Source organism: Trichoderma reesei, assembly GCF_000167675.1.
Source record: "Trichoderma reesei QM6a unplaced genomic scaffold TRIREscaffold_1, whole genome shotgun sequence".
In the NCBI taxonomy this organism is placed as follows: domain Eukaryota; kingdom Fungi; phylum Ascomycota; class Sordariomycetes; order Hypocreales; family Hypocreaceae; genus Trichoderma; species Trichoderma reesei.
In genome coordinates, this window is record NW_006711148.1 from 2800705 (window position 1) to 2820061 (window position 19357).

The 19357-nt window shown below is 52.0% G+C and overlaps 5 protein-coding genes across 5 annotated transcripts; 3 read left to right on the forward strand and 2 right to left on the reverse strand.

Annotated features, from left to right (window-relative positions):
* Window positions 1-2142: 2142 nt before the first annotated feature.
* TRIREDRAFT_53961 (uncharacterized protein) lies at window positions 2143-3342 on the forward strand (the record flags this gene model as incomplete). The annotated part of the gene is made up of 1 exon (XM_006961335.1): window positions 2143-3342. One exon carries the CDS (start codon window positions 2143-2145, stop codon window positions 3340-3342), a length of 1200 nt encoding a protein of 399 aa, XP_006961397.1.
* A 235-nt stretch (window positions 3343-3577) lies between these two features.
* On the reverse strand, window positions 3578-7047 carry TRIREDRAFT_103149 (uncharacterized protein; the record flags this gene model as incomplete). The annotated part of the gene is made up of 2 exons (XM_006961786.1): window positions 3578-4593; window positions 4653-7047. 2 exons carry the CDS (start codon window positions 7045-7047, stop codon window positions 3578-3580), a joined length of 3411 nt encoding a protein of 1136 aa, XP_006961848.1.
* A 571-nt stretch (window positions 7048-7618) lies between these two features.
* On the forward strand, window positions 7619-10103 carry TRIREDRAFT_119864 (uncharacterized protein). Its single transcript, XM_006961336.1, has 5 exons — window positions 7619-7877; window positions 7992-8256; window positions 8311-8518; window positions 8581-9054; window positions 9114-10103. Exons 1-5 carry the CDS (start codon window positions 7699-7701, stop codon window positions 10001-10003), a joined length of 2016 nt encoding a protein of 671 aa, XP_006961398.1. The 5' UTR covers window positions 7619-7698; the 3' UTR covers window positions 10004-10103.
* A 1173-nt stretch (window positions 10104-11276) lies between these two features.
* TRIREDRAFT_44366 (uncharacterized protein) lies at window positions 11277-13255 on the forward strand. Its single transcript, XM_006961031.1, has one exon. The coding sequence runs from the start codon at window positions 11399-11401 to the stop codon at window positions 13199-13201; it is 1803 nt and encodes a 600-aa protein (XP_006961093.1). The 5' UTR covers window positions 11277-11398; the 3' UTR covers window positions 13202-13255.
* A 1436-nt stretch (window positions 13256-14691) lies between these two features.
* Window positions 14692-17116, reverse strand: TRIREDRAFT_74282 (uncharacterized protein). Its single transcript, XM_006961787.1, has one exon. It carries the CDS (start codon window positions 17000-17002, stop codon window positions 14792-14794), a length of 2211 nt encoding a protein of 736 aa, XP_006961849.1. The 5' UTR covers window positions 17003-17116; the 3' UTR covers window positions 14692-14791.
* Between the last annotated feature and the right edge of the window lie 2241 nt (window positions 17117-19357).

A 19357-nucleotide genomic window follows, 5' to 3' on the forward strand; every position in this document is an offset into this window, starting at 1 on the left:
GCCTGGCCTGCATCTTCAAACTATCTTTAACACGAATTTTCTTTGTTCAAGACCAGATAGGGCACTCTTGAGAAGGTCATACTATCAAGAGAACTATACGATTAGATGTTTAAGAAGGTCCCAATGATATTCGAACAAGTTGTATGTATATCTATGGTCGAGCTTGCAGTACCACTGACATACCGTTACCCTGGAGCTTAGGCACATTTTCTCTGTCTTATTTCTCCTCCCCTTCTTTGCCGAGCGTATCAGCAAGTCAAGCTCAGTCTTTTATTGAAACATTTGTTTTTTAATGCATGCTATCAAATTGAACAAGAGTGTGTGCCCTTTCATCTCCAAGTAGATCTCCCGCGAGTATAGAGAGACGAAGCAGTCCAACCACCTCTCGCACTAGAGTGCCTCTTTTGACAACTCCATTAGAACAATGACCGGCATCTGAAAAACTCGCAGGATATGCCTTGTGCCAGATGCTTTGCCCGCTATATCTGGGCTTGCAATTCTCCGACTTGGCAAACGAACCTAGCATCCCCCCCCCGGATCTTTCAAGCTTGTATCCGAATGGCCAAGCCTTGACGCCTTCTAAGCACCATTTCCCGGGGAAGCGAGGCTCCCCAAAGAGACCACACGAATCAACACACACAAACTATTATTACTGCCTATGGCGTTCAGCTAACCGCCATCCGAGGCTTCTCTCCGCACTCCCTCATTGGCCCGGGCATCACAGTCCGCCATCGTCGTGGTACGAGGCGCAAAATGGCGCGCGACGTGGTTCCAGTTATCCAGCGCGGTTATTGTCTAGCCTCTGCGTTGAGCAACATAATAGACTTTTATACTACCTTGCACTAACACGCGTGGCCGTGTGGCAAACAATCGCGTGGAGGCTCCGAGTTTTCTTGCCGTCTCACGCACCCACCTCAACTGGAGGTTCGCTTTCGCATGTGATTCCCTGGTTGGCAAACCAACGGTTGTCCATTTCATCCTTCGCGTTAGCCAGGGGCAATGATATGTGATATGTGATCCCGGTGCCTGTTTGAAGAGCCCTTCAGTTGTGGCATCTCAGCGAAACTTGCATCAACCTCCTGCACGCCACCTCATCAGCGGCAGTAAGCATGGCAAGGCATCTCCATCAAACTCCATTATACTACGGGGAAACAGCACCTAGTTTTGTTTCAGCGCCTCCGCTAGAAACAAAGTCAATGGCAGACATGGTTGCATGGTTCCAGGGCGATCGGCCGGGCTGATCGCCGTCGTGACGGAGTCGTTTCACTGTAGATCGCCAAAAGGCCTCACCAAGCAGCTTCACCTATTCGGTAATGTGCCCTGACAATCCGATTGCAAGTCTCCAGCAGGGTGGTGACTTCCAAGCACTCCAGCGTTATGATTCGATGTTGAGTCCACCAAACATCCGGATCCTTTGGCCGTCGTCATTTCGAGGTTGCACGAGTGAGGCAACACAGACGGGACTCCTCCCGCACGTTTTGCATCAGATCCAACCATGGTAAACCTTGGACAGCCGGATCTCAGGCTGGCATTGGCCCGAAGATCTGGCTTATCGCTATAACAACCTTCGCAGCAGAAGTGCACTCACGGCGAATAGTGTTGCCTCTCTGTAAAGGCAGCATCGGCCACTATGGCTGGGCTGCCTCCACATGTCTCCACGGCCTCCACGCTCTTGGCCACGCGCTTGCTGTTAGCAGGTTGCAGCAAAACTTCCGAAACCGAGACTGACTCGCAAAGTTCCGGAGAGCTGTGTAAGAGCTGACTGCCCAATTTGGGTCGTCTTTAAATAACAGCTGCGAGCACTTCCATGCACAGTTGAACCCCCCATCAAAGCCTCCCAAGTATCGTGATCCTCTCTCTTTCGTTGGCCTCCTGGTGTTTGCGCTGTCGATAAGAATCCTATAATATCTCGCCTCCTTTATCTTGTTGACTTGTTTCTTACACTTCGAAACTTGCTTCCCCTTGAGTCGACACAACGAGATAGTCTGACAATCTCGCGTAAGAAGGGGGCAAATACACCTGGTCTACCACAGCGTCAGGAGAGCTATTCTCATTGCTCCTAATCGAACTCAAACTTTCTATATCTTCACATCAAAAGAAGGTGACTCTTCTTTCAGCAAGCAATCCCCTCAGAACGCAACAATGCAGCCCTCATTTGGCAGCTTCCTCGTCACCGTCCTGTCTGCCTCCATGGCAGCAGGCAGTGTCATTCCCAGCACAAACGCCAACCCTGGCTCCTTCGAGATCAAGAGATCCGCCAACAAAGCCTTCACAGGCCGCAATGGCCCTCTAGCATTAGCCCGTACATACGCCAAGTACGGTGTTGAAGTCCCCAAAACTCTGGTCGATGCTATTCAACTCGTCAAGTCCATCCAGCTCGCAAAGCGGGACAGCGCCACCGTCACTGCCACGCCGGACCACGACGACATCGAGTATCTTGTCCCCGTCAAGATCGGAACTCCTCCCCAAACACTTAACCTGGATTTTGACACGGGCAGCTCCGATCTCTGGGTCTTCTCATCAGATGTCGACCCGACCTCCTCCCAGGGCCATGACATCTACACCCCGTCCAAGAGCACATCTTCCAAAAAGTTGGAAGGAGCCTCATGGAACATCACATATGGAGACCGCTCATCATCATCCGGCGATGTCTACCACGATATTGTCTCCGTCGGAAACCTGACAGTAAAGTCCCAAGCCGTCGAGTCCGCTCGAAACGTCTCGGCCCAGTTCACCCAGGGCAACAACGACGGCCTCGTCGGCCTGGCGTTTAGCTCCATCAACACAGTCAAGCCCACGCCGCAAAAGACGTGGTACGACAACATCGTCGGCAGCCTTGACTCTCCCGTCTTTGTTGCTGATCTGCGCCACGACACGCCCGGCAGCTACCACTTCGGCTCCATCCCCTCCGAAGCAAGCAAAGCCTTCTACGCCCCCATCGACAACAGCAAGGGCTTCTGGCAATTCAGCACGAGCAGCAACATTAGCGGCCAGTTCAACGCCGTTGCAGACACTGGCACTACTCTGCTGCTCGCCAGCGACGACCTCGTCAAGGCCTACTACGCAAAGGTCCAGGGCGCCCGTGTGAACGTCTTCCTGGGCGGCTACGTCTTCAACTGCACCACTCAGCTGCCCGACTTTACCTTTACTGTTGGAGAGGGCAACATCACTGTCCCCGGTACCTTGATAAACTATTCCGAGGCTGGCAACGGCCAGTGTTTTGGCGGTATTCAGCCGTCGGGGGGTCTTCCTTTTGCTATCTTTGGTGACATTGCTCTTAAGGCTGCGTATGTTATTTTTGACAGTGGCAACAAGCAGGTTGGCTGGGCGCAGAAGAAATAGGCAACACACATCTTTGCTTAGGATGTAAGTGCTGGATATACCCTTCAAGTCAATGGAATGGATGAGGTGTGGCTTCTATAGAGGCGAGACCGATTTGACCTCATCATGCATAATGTGGTGTATGTATTGTATATAATGCTTAAACGAAAACATATTTTATCTCATAATTTTGTTTGGCCCTGTTCATTATGTCAAAGAGGTATCGCGAAAGTAGCCAATACCTTACCCTGCCTACCTAGTAATGATTGAAGCCGTTCTGACCCTGTTGCCAACGCTGCTGTCCGGCTCCCATCCACTCATCACTCATGCCCGGCTCTGCAGTCTTCATTTGCATATTGCCTCCCATGTCGTAGCCCTGTGGTCCGCCAGGGCCTCCAGCAGATGGGTTGTAAGGCGCCTGTGCTGTAAAATTCGGACTGTTTGAAGTAGCAGGTGGCTTGTTCACCACATGCCCCTGGTGCTGTGGAAACTGATGCTGCGAAGGCTGTCCATGAGATGGCTGCTGCGGAGGCTGTTGATACCCAGCAACAGGCGGGCGTGCACTTCCGTTGCTCGACCACCCTTCACCAGCCTGCCTCTGCATTGAGTTGGGGTTCATGCTCAGGGGAGCCTGCACGGGTCTTTGCCAGGGAAAGCTTCCCGCTCGGGGCAGGTATCCAGGGGCTTGGACATGGGGCTGGCCATGCGACATGTAAGCATTCGCTCCTCCTCCTCCACCTCTCCCTCTAGCATGAGGATTCCAGTCGTCGTCTCTCTCGTATCTGTCGTGTGCGAGATAACTATCCGTATCCCCAAGACAGGCCACGCGATACTCGTCGTACCGCCTCGTCGTTTCCTCGACTTTCTTGAAGTGCTTTGAAGTAAGCTGTTTCTGCAATCCCTCTGGTCGCTCGCCCATATCTCCCTCGTAATGCGCCAGCGACGCCGCGATGAGAAACGCGTTGCGTATCTGTCGCCCGTTCCACCGTCCAATGCCATCAGTATGGGTCTTCCAGTGGTCGCTGGCAAAGGCGATGATGTCGGCCTCGTCAATGTACAGCTTGTTGTGTCCGGGGGCTTTGGCGGCTTGCTCTTCAATCTCTTTCAGACGCGCAATGTTGAGCTTGAAGATGGCGACGACTTGCTCTTCGGTGAGGAAGTTGTAGTGAAGATTCAGGTGCACTCGTGATTTGACAGCTTCGTCGAGAACGCCGGGACGATTCGTGGTGAGGAAAAGGATGCCGTTGTAGTACTCGAGCATTCGTAGAAAGACTGGGCCAATATGTTAGCATCGACAGCTCTCTATATGCATATGAGTGCGCGCTTCTTACCGGAAACGAGAGCATTTCTCTCCAAGTCCTTCCTGTCTCTCTGCGTAATAAACACATCCGCTTCATCCAACAACAGGACACAATCCCACAAGTGCGCCAAGCGGAATATCTCACTCAGAGAAGACTCCACGCTTTCGGGTGTGAAGCCCAAGTCTCCGCAGGTAATCGGAAACAGAGGCTTCTCAAACTTCTGCGCAACTGCTTCAGCCGTAGCCGTCTTGCCGACTCCAGGAACACCAAAAAGCAGAATTACGATGCCCTTGCCCTTGCCTCGAATGAGATCTTGAGTCGCAATCTCGACGCTGCCCTCGTTGACTCTCTTCTTGAAGTGGGAGTACACCAGCGACTGGATGAGCGTCTTGTGCTCCGAAGAGATCTGGAGACTGTCAAAAGCCCTGTCTTTGTCCTTCATCTCGGGGAATGTCACGTCTCGGACGTCAACCTGCACAAACTTGCGCTCCCAGAGAGCATATGCAAAGAGTCGCCTAGGCAGCAGCGCAAGATTATCGCCCTCGAGCTCGCCAATCTCATTGTCATTGTCCTTCTTCTTCCTCAGCATAAAGTCCGTCTCCATGAACTTATTCATCTGCAGTATGTCGACACCATCCTCGGTGACAACCTTGTCCTCCCACATGTCTTTGAGATTTGTACGGTCGCTATCGTGCCACTCTTGCAGGGGGCTCTCGTTATCGACAGCTATCACGACTTTGTAAGTGAGAGGGTCACTCTCCAGAATCTCAGGCTTCCACGAGGGGTCCGTGTTGAAAGCCTCTTCGAAATCGACCAGAATCTCGCTCTCAATGTGCTCCGGGCTTGTCAGTATCCTGCCGTTCTTGTCCTCGACAGACTGCCCGAGGGGAGTCTTGATAAGGGTCCATCCCCGGTAGAAGCTGTAGCGTTTGGCTGGATCAATGTGCTCAATGAACTTGGTCCCGTACAGTCTCCCCCTCTCCATGATCTCGTCCTTCTGCTTTACATATCTCATGGGGTAGCAAGGCAGCTGCGTTATCTCGCGCTCGCCTTCAAAAAGAGGAATCTCAATTACCCGGCCAACAGCACGGTAGTTTTGGCCATCGTAGTCGATATGGTAGCACGATATCGACCAGGTCGACTCAATTTTGGCGCAAGTTTCGCAGCTGCAGCCATCAAGGACTGCTTGCTTGAACGGCGGCCGGTATACCCTCCACACCATCTGATCAGTGTGAGATGCCCGTGTATTTTGCTTGGACTGCGCCGTGGAAGACGCTGGCTCCATAGGTCCTTCGCCAAACTCGGCCTGAAGACGCTGGAAGACGCCATCCCAGCCCACTGGGATTCGGGCTCGTACGCCACTGTTCAAGTTGGGCACGTAGACGAGATCGCCTGGCTTGAACAGATACCAGAGAAGATCCCATCTGACCTTGGTAGGCGCAGTGGCCACATCCTCATTCTGGAAGCGCTGGTATTCCGGCATCACCTGCTCATCCATGAACTTGACGTAGAGTCTCATTTCAACCAGAGTCTCGGAATCGTTGAACAGCGAGTCGATGCCGAGCGTCTCCGAATCCGACCGTTCGATGTTCTTCCCTGCATTCAGTGTCTGAGCAGGCTGCCCATCTGCAGGCTTTGATTCGGCGCCCGAAGCAGACTCTTCTAGTTCAGCCAGCGCCTCCTTCATCTTATCATGGAAGTGGATGAGGTAGCGAAAGGGCCGCTTGAAGACATGAGGCCGACCGTTCCACTTCTTGCCAGCAGCGCTCTGTCGTCCAAGGTACATCATGACGGCCCTGGAGTTGATTCGCACCCGCTGCAGCCAGACTTCATCTCCATCGTCGATGATGGTCTTGTGCTTGGGGTTTCGCCTGTTGAAGTTCCTCCGCCATCCGCTTCCCCATCCGCCCGAATTGCCAAAGTCCTGGAGGTCTTCGTAAAGAAGCGCTGCTTCTTCAATCTCCAGCTTGAGCGAATCGCCGGCGACAAGCGTCTCGATGGCGTAATTGTGTTCGTCGGTCTGGTGATTCTTGAAGTCGTTCCAAGAGAAAGTCTCTCGTATCTTGGGGATCACCCGCGCAAAGGCCTGCATGGGCTTTGGCTTTGGCTTTTCGGCCTTCTTCTCCGGCGCATTACTGACAGGCGCAGGAGGTTTGATGGGCGTCTCTGTTTCAGCCTTTTCCGGTTCCTTCTTATTGGCGTCGGAATCGTCTTTCTTGATTCCGTTCTGCTTGGGGTTTTCGTCTGTTGAAGAGGCTGAAGTTTCGCCTTTGGTAGAGCCATTTAAAGGTTTATCGGTCTTTTCGACCTCTTTCGTGCCGGAGTCGGTCTGGCCATCACCACGGGTAGACGTGCCCGATGTTGCGTCCTGTTTCGTCGAGCTTGACTCGACAATTTTGTCGCTTGTACCGGCATCAGCTGCCATCTTGCTCGTCTCTTGTATGAAAGCCATTGAAAGAGCCCTTGAAAGAGCCCTTGAAGGAGACAGAGACAGTAGTTGTAAACTATTAGAGCTTGTCTCGGCACCGCTTCCTGAGAGAGGGAATTCCTTGCTTAAACCAGTGGAGACGATGCGGCTCAAGCAGATGATAAATTCGCTGTAAGCAATAGCACTCAGTTGGGCATAGGTTCATGCATGAGAAGTCACTGATCTTGTCACAGCCTCAACCGAGGGAGGGCAAAGAGAGGTTTCAGTCCAGTAATATCTTCCCGCACCACAACCAGGTGCCCAATCCTTCGCGCAACGGCAGGGTCTGTGTCGAATGAAAACTGCTCTTGTGAGGCGACTAATGCAGTCTGTTGAGTATCAGTCCACAATTCCTTGCCGTCGCTTGCGATCTGATTCCTTTTCGGAAAGGAGGCAGAGTCCTATCTGAGCGGGGTATATCGTGAATTTGTCACGGTTGTCAGCCTGTAAGGCTTCATTTACCTTGGCGGAGTAGGTTGCCAAGGTTCATTCATGACTGTGCTTCGCTTGAAGCAAAGCTTTAACATGCATCTGTAAATTCATGAAACTTCGTCATTGTTGCGGAAGCTTGCTCCATAGATTGCACAGTGGCACTTTCGACAACTTACCATGGGCTCCTGGCGGCCTCTAGGTGTAGGACAGGGGATGAGGGATGTACTGAATAGTAATCGAGAGATCCAGGTGATGAAGGACTGGAGGGAAACTGAAGGGGCTTCTGTGCATCAGGGTTTGGCTTCACCAACAGAGTACAATAACCAACGCGCAGAATGGAGAGTTCCCATCAGCCGGTATGTTTGCTATTTACCCCTGTTCCTCATCATTGCTATTTACTTCTATCCTCATTATGTGATCAAGCGAAGAGTCCGTAAAGTTCTGCCATTAGTTTCTGACTTTGGCCATAGCAAGCTAGAAGAGCTGTCTCAAGCCATCAAGTCCTGTCAAGCCGGCGGTTCGGAAACAACAACCCAGGACGTGACTTGGAGAGGCGTTTTCGACTGCATTGAAGAGGCCAAAAAGACATACGAGAAGAAAGCTGAAGACAACCGTTTCAGAGGTTGGATAAGAAAAGGCGACGCAGCCATAGGTATCCTCGAACGGCTTTCCGACATAATTCCCGACCAAGATGGCCTCAGCATTCTGAGGACGGGCCTGGCTTTTGTCTTTCAGGTAGGTTTCGCTACAAGGGAAGTGCTAGCATTTGTTTTGCTGACTGCCATGCAGCAATTCCAGAAGAGACTGTCCAACGTCGGGAATATTCTGCAAGAACTCGACGACGTTCCGGGTGTCTTGGCCAGCATCTCGCAGATCAGCAACGTCTATCGCGGCGAAGTCCGGCTGAAGAATCTGGTCTGGGACTTTTATGGAATCCTAGTAGACTGCCTGACGGACTTGGTGTGCATTTTGAACCGAACATATAAGAATGTTGGAGGTAAGAACCGCATATGCTTGGAGTAACAAGACCAGGGCATTTACTTACGAGTCACAAACCAGTTCTGAAGAAGATTGTGAGACAATTCCCCGAAGTCGAGGCGTCCAAGATTAGCGACATCTCCAAGCGCATCAGCAATGCGAAAATAACTGTCTTCGAAGCCACAGCTCACTTGGATCGGAACGTATGGCAAGACACCAAAGTCTCAGCACAAGCAGGGCGCGTTGCCGCCGAAGCTACTCGCAAAACCGCCCACGAGATCAAAGCCGAGGTCGTGGAGCTGCGGCAAGAAACCAGCAACGGCCATGTTAGGCTTTCTTCTCAGATGAACGAGTTTCGCGTACAGATGGCTGATGTTGCCAACGAAATGAATGACGAGTTGGCTCAGACACGGAAGCGTATCACCAAAGATGGCGAAGAGAGGAAGGAGTTTGAGGCCGGATTGCAGAGACTTGTCAGCGCCCTGCCTGCGTCGATTCACGAGCAGTTGCAGAGCGCTTTGTACCAGTTTATGGCCGATGCCATCGTCCAGCGAAGTGAGTATGCATCGACGTCTTTTTTCTGTGTCAAGAAGCATTGACTGACGGTTGGATAGGCCTCTTTACACTCCCTCCCAGCTCTGCCTCCCCTCCCCCGGCTTTACAGCCCGTCATTCAGCATACGCCAGTCTTGACCGAAGGCGATATTCTCAACCTCCTTCAGACGCCCGACCCCGTCGCAGATGCAGAGCGCATTCTCCGCAAAGAAAGCCTCATGAGCGACGAAGCACTGGGATACGCTACACTACTACGACAAAAGCGGCAGTTCCAAGAGTGGCTATCCTCTGAATGGCCCGGCTTGGTGCTGGTCGACGGATGCTGTCGGACGGAGAGCGTAGGGAGATCGTCTCCAATGTCCTTCTTCACGGCATCCTTTGCTTCTACCCTGCTACAAAGCCAAAGCGGGATGGTGCTGCAATTCTTTTGCAGCCATCACACTGATCCGCAAAAAGAAGGGTCCGGGCCAAAGGGGCTTTTGAAGAGCATCATCAGCCAGCTGCTTCTGTATCCGAAACCGTATAGCCTCTCTCTTGACTTTATCGATCAAAGCTTGTACGACGCTATAGCTGCGAGCAATACTGATGCACTCTGCTTTCTCTTTGAGCGACTATTTTGGCAGCTCCAGCCGATGACCACAGTCTATGTCCTCTTGGACAGCATTTCAGACTTTGAGTCCAATCTGAATGACTATGGAGACAGAATGGATCGAGTCTTGACTTCTTTCCAAGGACTCATCAGGAACGTTCAGAGTGGATTCGTCATGGGGCCAAGATTGAAGCTCTTCATGACGAGTCCAAATAGAAGTCATCGTCTCATACATCATGTTGATCGGGCCAAAGAAAGCATCCGCCTGAACTCGGCCGGCCTGGGCGAGGCTCCTCGTGGTCATGACAGATTGTCAAGGGAGTCTCGACGGGCCAGATCGCCACTACCGCTTGGTTTCTAGACATTCAGCAGCTCGGACGGATAGAAAGTGGGAGTGTTTTGGATTCTTGTCTCGTTATCTCCGCTTGATTCCCGGGTCACCACTACACGATCAAGCCAAAGGCTGCATGACGTGAGATAAAATAATAGCTGTATATGAGAATAACGAATATCGACCATGCCAAACAAAGTCTCATTACGCCGTGATGCTGCATTTGCCCTGAGCAGCACTATCACACGATCGATAACTGCCTCTGGTATGGTGATGGTTAAAGCAGCCCGTCTCCCCTGCATGGCCAGCATGGTCTTGGTCTTACACACTGTAGCTGCTAAGCCAAGCCCTTGCAAGCAATACACTTGAAGAGCACAGCATCATGTGTAACTCCTATCTGATGTGGCTTGCTAAGTACTTTTGCGCATGGTCATATCATACCAAGATTTGGCAGAATATTTGTACTCATGATACTTACATGGTGGATGGTGACTCTGATCACGAGCTCAGTCCGCCTCCTCGCGATGAATTTGCAGATGCTGACAAGACAGTGCGACGACTATCCAGGCCACATGCGCATCTAACCTTCTGATATCGTTGGTCAGCCGTCAGACGAACCCACAGACCTCGGAGAAGGTTTTTACAAGACCCTCCAGGTTGTCTCTTTGCTAATTATCTCGGACATTTTCTGAACCTCATCATAGTACCAAGTTGCACATTTCATTTCATCCCCCTTGATTCAGCTCTACGCTTGCATCGCATAGCTCCTAGTGACAATCTTGGGTTGCATTGCATTCTGACCTGCCCCAATCGGCCACTCATCCGCTAGATTCTTCTCCTCACGGGCCTTGGACTCTGGGCACTTTAAACCTTCAAAAACCTTACAGAAGTTTAAGAATACTATTGGTGTGCTCTTCTCCCTTGACATGCTCCTAGTGATTCAGTCTACCCCGCGTGCAGTAATCCCTGGCCTATCCATCACATCCGTGACCATCTAATGTTAATGCCGAGGCCTCTTACTGCTGGGTGTCATTCCAACCAATGCAACAGCATCCCATCTTCTGACCAGTCCACTAGAGAGACTCTACCACTGCACGATCCATCTACCACATTTCTTCTCACCAGCCGTCCGAAGCATGTGGTCTCGTAAAAAAGCGTCCGTGGGTCTCGACGAGCCCTCGCCAAGAGCTTTTGAGCAATTGCTACATATACCGATCCATCTGACGCCCGGGCCACGATAGAAAAATATTCTTGCCCTTGGTGTAAGTGTTTTCGACACACACATATTGTCAGTGTAATTTGCTTGTCTGATTCTAGCATTTGCGTCGAGCTTTTGGAAGGGAGGCTATTTGGACACCATTCTCCTGAACAGACGAAGCACGCATCACGTACCGAAAGCGAGCGCAGAGCATCACCAATCATCCGATGAGGCACAGCCATCTCGTAGCCAGCATAGGCTGGCTACTCGCAGCGGGCAGTACCGTCGTGAATGGGCTCTGCAACCCGCAAAATGTGACTTACAGCAACGAATCGCCACCAAACGGGACTTACATGCCATGGGTTCTCATGGGCGCCATCAACAATGTCCCTGGTGCAAAACAGTACATCACCATCGTAAATCTGACGCCGCACCGATTTGTCCTGCAAAACACGCACTCCTATCAGATGGATGTCTTTGATTGGGGCGATGTTCCGCAGGGCCATGCGCGGCAAAACACCGTCGTTTACACCAGCAAGGCCGGGAAGAACGCCGTAGACGACGGCGGCGAAGCATACTACGCTATCGACGGAACGGACAAGACCTTTATGGTCCGAGCTGCAACCCATATCCCAGATGCGCACCCAACACGGACAGTGATTGACCTCACGGGCATGGGCCAAGGCCAGCGCGAGTACTTGGATCCTGCGAACCAGTCGCCGGTAACACTGGTGATTACGGGCAGCGACAGCTACGGGTTCATCACGTCTATCCGGTTCGGCGCTGGGAACTGGATGAAGAACATCTACCCGGTCATCAAAGACAGACAGATTCAGCACGTCGTTATGCCTGGATCCCATGACGCCGGGATGAGCACCATCAGTAACAAGCTGAGGGGAGGAGGCATCAGTCAAAACACACAGACTCAGGGTATCAACATCTACAACCAGCTCTGGGCAGGATCTCGGTACTTTGACCTGCGTGTCGGATCAGTGCACTCCATTACGGACAATTCCGATTACAGCTTCTGGACGCTGCATGTCAGTGGCGAAACAGATGAAATCGCCCTGGGCAACTCGGGAGAATCTCTCGACGACGTCATCAGCGAGATCAACCGATTCACGGCCGAGAGCCCGGGAGAAGTCATCTTCTTCCGCGTCCGCTACCTGATTGGCATCCGAGAGGTCCCCAGCCGGGGCCCCATATACTGGACGGCAGACATGGTCAACGATTTCTTTGGCAAGCTCAAGGGCGTCAACAATCGGTGCGGTAATCTCGACACCAGCACAACCTTTAACCAGAAGCCGGCATCGTACTTTATGGACCAAAACGGAGGAAACGGCTGCGTCATCTTCCTCCTCGCGGGCGACTTGACGCCAGACGTGCCCCAAGACTCGGTACCAGACGGCATCTACAAGGCCAACCTACTCTCCATCGCTGACGACTGGTCCAACATGGGCAACACCCAGGACATGGCCGAGGACCAGGCATCGGACTGGAAAGCCGTCAGCCGCGGCGGCAGCTCCGACACGTTCCACATCAGTCAATGGCTTGTGAGCGCGGACATTGTCACCACGACCTTCTTCACCATCGAGAGCATCGGCATCCTGCCCACCAACCCGGCGCTCTACTGGATGGGCGTCAACAACATGTCGCCCCAGAGGTGGCCGACCGTCATCCTCGTCGACTACATCGGCGTCGTGGTCAAGGGCCAGCACAACTGGGACCAGCTGAGCGCGGAGCTGTACACGCTGGCCGTTGGCTTGAACCTCTACATGATTAGCGAGAATTGCGATATCAGCACGGTCGCCTCGCCGCTTCTGCCTGAAGGGAAATCAGCAATGAGGCTGTCGTCTATGGCGAAGCCCTGGAATGGCATTCACTATGCAAACGGCACGATAGTCGACGATGCGCCGCGCCACTCGCATCCCGGCCGTCTTGAGATTCTGAGAAAGGGCACCCGATTCATGAATGGCACGGTGCTGGACCACGACATCGTGAACCCTTACTTAACCTCGACGAGCATGTGAAGCTTGCTTGTTATCAATGATACCAGTTTTTGTATATAGACGCTTATACCGAGTAGAGCAATACATAGGTACATACATACGTAGGGTACATACAGACACAATCTTACAAGCACTCGCAAGGTCGCTCCTAGAACTTGCAACAGTGACAAGATGTAAAAAAAGAAAACTCGAGAGCTTCATATCAAGACGGTTAACCATGTCATACAAGCACGCAAAAAAAGAAAAAAAAAAAACAGCATGCGCACACTGGGGTTCGAACCCAGGCATCTCTCGATAATGGTGTTTAGAAGAAATCTTAAAACCATCGCCTTAAACCGCTCGGCCATATGCGCTTCGATGCTAATGAATAATTCGCCAGTCTTGGCTCATATAGTGTGTGGACATTAGCCCCGTTTTGTCCCCGGCTCCGGCAGAGTTTGCCTTGAGCAGAAGAGGCAGAAGCGGTGCCATCGTATTGGAGACATCTTTTGCCAAAAGTCTCGGCCAAGGAGGCCAACCCACCTGACGCACAGGGCAAAGATGGGAGAGGAGGAATGGTTCAGGAGGACATGCTTTTCGACTTACATGCAACCCTGGACGATGCTGAGAAAGATGCAGCAGGGCTTGAAGGGGACACTCCCGGCCTCGGGAATACCAACTACCTTAGGTACCTACAAGCTCAGTGTCCGAAAAGGCTCGCTTTGCAGCTTAGGGGATGTTCAAAATGTTGATCATGCCTGTGTGAGAAGTTTCTTGGGGTATAGAGTAGGCAAGCATCCTCAAGCAGATTCGAACGTGAGACCTGGAAGACATTGAGTTGTGTAGTAAAGGGGACTCCTGCAATTGACGCTGAAGGAGGAAAACGGCTGGTGGACTGGAAGAAGCCTGCCGCAAAATTTTAGTTGAGGGAGAGAAGAGAGGGCCTAAAAAGTTCGGACAGGGCAGGCCGGCTAGTTTATGTGCAGACGACCTGGACATTCAGGCTGTAAGCAGGAACAAGAGAGCGCTACTAATACGACTTTTCTTCTTCATAACTCGACTCTGTCGGCTTCAATTACAATGTTGGTCAATCGAGCGTCTTTATTGTCTATATAGACGACCCTTCAGAAGCCTCCTCTTCAAAAATGTCGTAGGTACAGGTAGACTGCATGAGACGTCGACTTATACATATATGTGTGCACACTATATAGGTGCGAGGCATGCTAGGAGCATACAGATGGAAGCAATAAGATCAAGCGTGTCGAATGCCTGAATACTTCTGATCTCAGTCGCTCCTATACAATTGCCATGCAACAGATGAGCGTCATTTCTCCACACACCGCCAAGACCAGGACTGCCTCATGACGTGCATACATCATCAATGCCATCTTGCAATGAGGCGGAGAGAAAGGAGTGATGGTTCCTTTGACAAAATCTCATTATGGACGATCATTTAATATCATTTTCGCATCCCATCACTCACCCCCAGAGTACACACCAACTTACACGCTTCTCACTCAATGAACAAGCAATTCTTCATCAAACCATCTCATTCAAATCATCTCACACTAGAAGAGAAGAATACTAGATATACAAAAGAGAAAGACTCTCAAGTCCCTCGCAGTCCATCAATCAAGGAAGATTCTGCTTGCACGTCTGCTTGCCGTTGTCCCAAGTCGACCCATACGGGCACGCGCACTTGTTGCCGTCCCAGTACTGGTTGCCGGGACACTTGCACGTCTTGGTCTTGTCGTCAAAGACCTGGCCCTTCTTGTTGCACACGCACTTCTTCTGCTGGCTGTCAAAGTGAGCGTCCTTGCCGCAGTTTTCCACGCAGTGCTTGCCGTCGAATATCTGGCCATACGGGCACGCGCACTCCTTGCCGTTAAAGTACTGGCCATCCGGACAGCTGCACGTCTTGGTCTTGTCGTTGAACACTTCGCCCTTCTTGTCGCACACGCACTTCTTCTGATTCACGTCAAAGTGGGCGTCCTTGCCGCAGTCCTCGACGCAGTGCTTGCCGTCAAACTTCTGACCGTAGGGACAGGCGCACTCCTTTCCATTCCAGAACTGCCCGTCAGGACAGCTGCACGTCTTTGTCTTGTCGTTGAAGATCTCTCCCTTGTTGTTGCAAACACACTTCTTCTGGTTAAAGTCGAAGTGGGCTTCCTTGCCACAATCTTGGACGCAGTGCTTGCCATCAAACTTCTGGCCGTAGGGACAGGCGCACTCCTTACCGTTCCAGAACTGGCCGTCGGGGCAGCTGCAGGTCTTGGACTTGTCGTTGAAGATTTCGCCCTTGTTGTTGCAAACGCACTTCTTCTGGTTGTAATCGAAGTGGGCTTCCTTGCCGCAATCCTCAACGCACTGCTTACCGTTCCAGACCTTTCCGTATGGGCAGACACACTGCTTGCCGTTGAAGTATTGGCCATTGGGACAGCTGCAGGTCTTCTTGCGAGAGTCAAAAATTTCTCCCTTGTTGTTGCAAACACACTTCTTCTGGTTGTAGTCAAAGTGCGCCTCCTTGCCACAGTCCTCTACGCACTGCTTGCCGTTCCAGACCTTGCCGTACGGGCAGACGCATTGCTTTCCGTTGAAGTACTGACCGTCAGGGCAGCTGCACGTCTTCTTGTGAGAGTCAAAGACCTCGCCGTTCTTGTTGCACACGCACTTCTTCTGGTTGTAATCGAAATGGGCCTCCTTGCCACAGTCCTCAACGCATTGCTTGCCGTTAAAGACCTTGCCGTACGGGCAAACACATTTCTTGCCGTTCCAGTACTGTCCGCCAGGGCAGCTGCAGGTCTTCTTGTTCGAATCAAAGACCTCGCCGTTGTTGTTGCAGACGCACTTCCTCTGGTGGTAGTCGTAGTGTGCTTCTTTGCCGCAATCGAAGACGCATTGCTTGCCGTTCCAGACTTGGCCGGGAGGGCACGCACAGGTCTTGGTGTGGGAGTTGAACACTTCGCCCTTGTTGTTGCAGACACACTTCTTCTGGTTGTAGTCGAAATGGGCCTCCTTCCCGCAGTCGACAACGCATTGCTTGCCGTTGAACACCTGGCCGTACGGGCAAGAGCAAGTCTTCTTGTTAGAGTCAAAGATCTCGCCCTTCTTGTTGCAGATGCACTTCCTTTGCTTAGAATCGTAGTGTGCTTCCTTGCCGCAGTCAAACACGCATTGCTTGCCGTTAAAGACTTGGCCCTTGGGGCACGAACAAGTCTTTGTGTGCGAATCAAAGATCTCGCCCTTCTTGTTGCAGACACACTTCTTTTGCCAGTTGTCGTAGTGGGCGTCCCGTCCGCAGTCAAAGACACATTGCTTTCCGTTGAACACCTGACCGTAGGGGCAAGCACAGGTCTTGTGCTTGGAGTCAAACACTTGGCCCTTCTTCTTGCAGATGCACTTCTTCTGCTTGTAGTCGTACGAAGCGTCCTTTCCGCAGTCCACGGCGCAGTTGTGGCCGTTCCAGTACTGACCCGGCGGGCAGCTGCATGTCTTGTCCTTGGGGTTGAAGATTTCGCCATTGTTCTTGCAGACACACTTGCCGTACTGCCAGGTGGCCTCCTTGCCGCAGTCGTGGACGCAGTTGTGGCCGTCCCAGGTCAGGCCGCTGGGACAGTTGCACGACTTGGTCTTGGAGTCGTAGTTCTTGCCATTGTCCTTGCAGACGCAGCAATTCTTGCCGTTGTTCCAGGTGGCATACGAGCCGCAGTCGTGATTGCCGGTGCGAGCAACGAGGTCTTCGGCATCCCTGGCCTCCAGGTCGTGGAGGCTGTTCGGGTTCGGGAAAGCCGTGACGGAGCGCAACGAGAGCAGCGCGGTCACGAGGACCTGCTTCAGCAACATGATGGGCAACTGAAAATCTTTTCTCTCAAACGATTGACAGATGAGGGACCTTTGTTGGCAACTGACTACCCAGGAGGAGGAATCAGTAGCTTGATCCCGAACTCTTGATTGAAGTGAGTTGGTGAAGAAAAGAGTTTGATGATCTAGACGAGATCAGGACCTTATATAGCTATCTCCTCTCTATGAGATGAGGCACGACTTCCGAGAGAGATGGGACATCCGGCCCAACGTCCACCCCCAGAACGAGGTTGGGCCGGCACTCCCTATCCATCAAGACCTCAGCCGCATCCATATTCGATCAGCCATGAAGTGATCAAGCCCGCGATCAAGAGAACTAGGAGCTTCACGCTCGGCCATTCACAGTCTGCAGAAGCAACCTTGCATTTCAGCAGCAATCAATAGCTTCCGCCAAGCACTGTACGTCTCATCCATTAGGATCGTCGCTCTCAGCCAGAGAGCTTAAGCTTTCTGCTAAGAGTAACATCATGGCATCAGCATGGCGTTGAGGAATACGAGACTCCTCTTGCCGTCATTGGACGGCTGAGAACACCCATTTCTGCGAGCGGAATACGAGATCATTAACCTTACTGCAAAGGCTATCGAAATCCTGAGAAAGAGACAGAGCATAAACAAGCATCCGCCATCCCTGCAAGCTTCCTACGGCTTATCCTGCTTTAATGGCCTCCATCATGGTTGTCGTGGCTTCACATTAGCCAAAGGCTTGGACGACCTCTTATATCATCTATGATTTTACGACACATCACGAGAAGTCGAGGTGGTGGTGACCTCTGCTTTCTGAATGGAGCGAGTGCCGATTTCAACGCCTGTTTCCCAAAATGGGTGAAAGGGCTTGTTTGAGCCAGCCCGTTTTCAACCCGAGCTAGGGTGCAAAGAAGACGGGAATCCGGGGTCAAGAATTGACTCGGAACGGCTCAGCTTCCCTGCTGCCAATGGCTGCTTGGACCAAGACCTGAGCTAGGCAGAGACCAGGGAAGCGGTGGCTTGCTGCAGTGGCAAGAGAACCGGTTCCTCTTAACCCATGATGGACAACATCCTGCGGGAATCAATCAGCTTGGGAGAAATAGAAGCAAATCACATACTGTACATCTACATGTCTCTCCCTTACATGGCGGGAAAAAACTCGTATGAACGGAGAGCCGCCGAATTACGGCCAAGTGGGCTTGATGAGATGAGACTCATGATGGATGAGAGCTCTCCATCTCTGCCCCATCTCCCTTCCCCAGCAATCACACAAGTTCAACAAACCTGCTGGGTGTCATTACCTTTTCAGATCGTCATCGAAGGAAATATGATCGATCAAATCTGTAACAAACCCTGTTCCTTCGGCTAAAACAATGCCTGAGCTGAGGGTCCAACACATGGCAGCAAGATTGTGGAGACTCCAAGACATCCCGCACACAAGCATTGACTGACCCATGTCTTTTTTCCCCGCGGCCCCTTTTGCCGGAGTCAGGGGGAAGCGTGTGGAGCTGCCTGAACCTTGGACGGAGAGCAGCCCGACTTCCGAAGCTGCCGCATGGGTTGCTCGATCGGGACCACGGCTAGTGAGGGGGGGATTAGACTTTGGGGTCGTGCTGCCTGCTTGTGTCCATGCGGTTAGAAGCAGCAGGAGATGGAAGTCGGGCACAGTGCACTCGGGGCACATGTCCAACTCCTTTGCAAGGGCGCTCTCTATGTATGTACTACAGCAGGAGGGGCGGTGCAAAGGGGGGTGGGACACTCGAGGCTGCGAGAGGTGAACTGTCTTTGATTGGAGAGAGCTGGTGGCCAGCAAAGGCATGCATCACCTAGAGATGCAGTCATACCTACCAAAGCTGTGTGGCCTGAGGTGGTTCAAGTGGTTCGGAGGAGGGCTTCTGCGATACGGGATATCGCACGCACTGTGTCAGCTTGCCTACCCCAGTTTTCTAAAGCAGACATCATACGAGCTTGTCTACTTTGTGCGAAGATACTAGGGGACTTGCTTGGACGCAGCAACATGCAAGCCAAATCATGAAACTATTCCCAAGTTGGGCGGATTGATCCATTGATCCGCTGCTTAGAATCCTCGGGCATGATCATCTTTCTGCTGTCATGCTTGTTTCGAAACACAGGCTGAAAGGCAGGTTGGTTCTGAATTTCAAGCACAATGGATGCCTTCCCCCTCAGAAAGAAGTCAGTGCATATGCGTCGTCCAGCGTTACACACTGAAGCCTGGCTTCCTCGCTGATTGTTCCCGCAAGGTAAGAAACATGAGCTATAAGCATATACGGGGTCTTTGTGGATAGCCAGTGTTTCCGTTAACCCTCGAGATGATGCTTAATAACTTAAAAGGGGAATGAAAACTTTGATCCA

Bases quoted from the DNA above. Each gene is read 5' to 3' on its own strand.
- TRIREDRAFT_119864 (XM_006961336.1), top strand. From the start codon at position 7,699: ATGGGCTCCTGGCGGCCTCTAGGTGTAGGACAGGGGATGAGGGATGTA. The intron at 8,257-8,310 runs GTAGGTTTCGCT...ACTGCCATGCAG, and splicing joins GCCTGGCTTTTGTCTTTCAG to CAATTCCAGAAGAGACTGTC. The intron at 9,055-9,113 runs GTGAGTATGCAT...ACGGTTGGATAG, and splicing joins CGATGCCATCGTCCAGCGAA to GCCTCTTTACACTCCCTCCC.
- TRIREDRAFT_44366 (XM_006961031.1), top strand. From the start codon at position 11,399: ATGAGGCACAGCCATCTCGTAGCCAGCATAGGCTGGCTACTCGCAGCG.
- TRIREDRAFT_74282 (XM_006961787.1), bottom strand. From the start codon at position 17,002: ATGTTGCTGAAGCAGGTCCTCGTGACCGCGCTGCTCTCGTTGCGCTCC.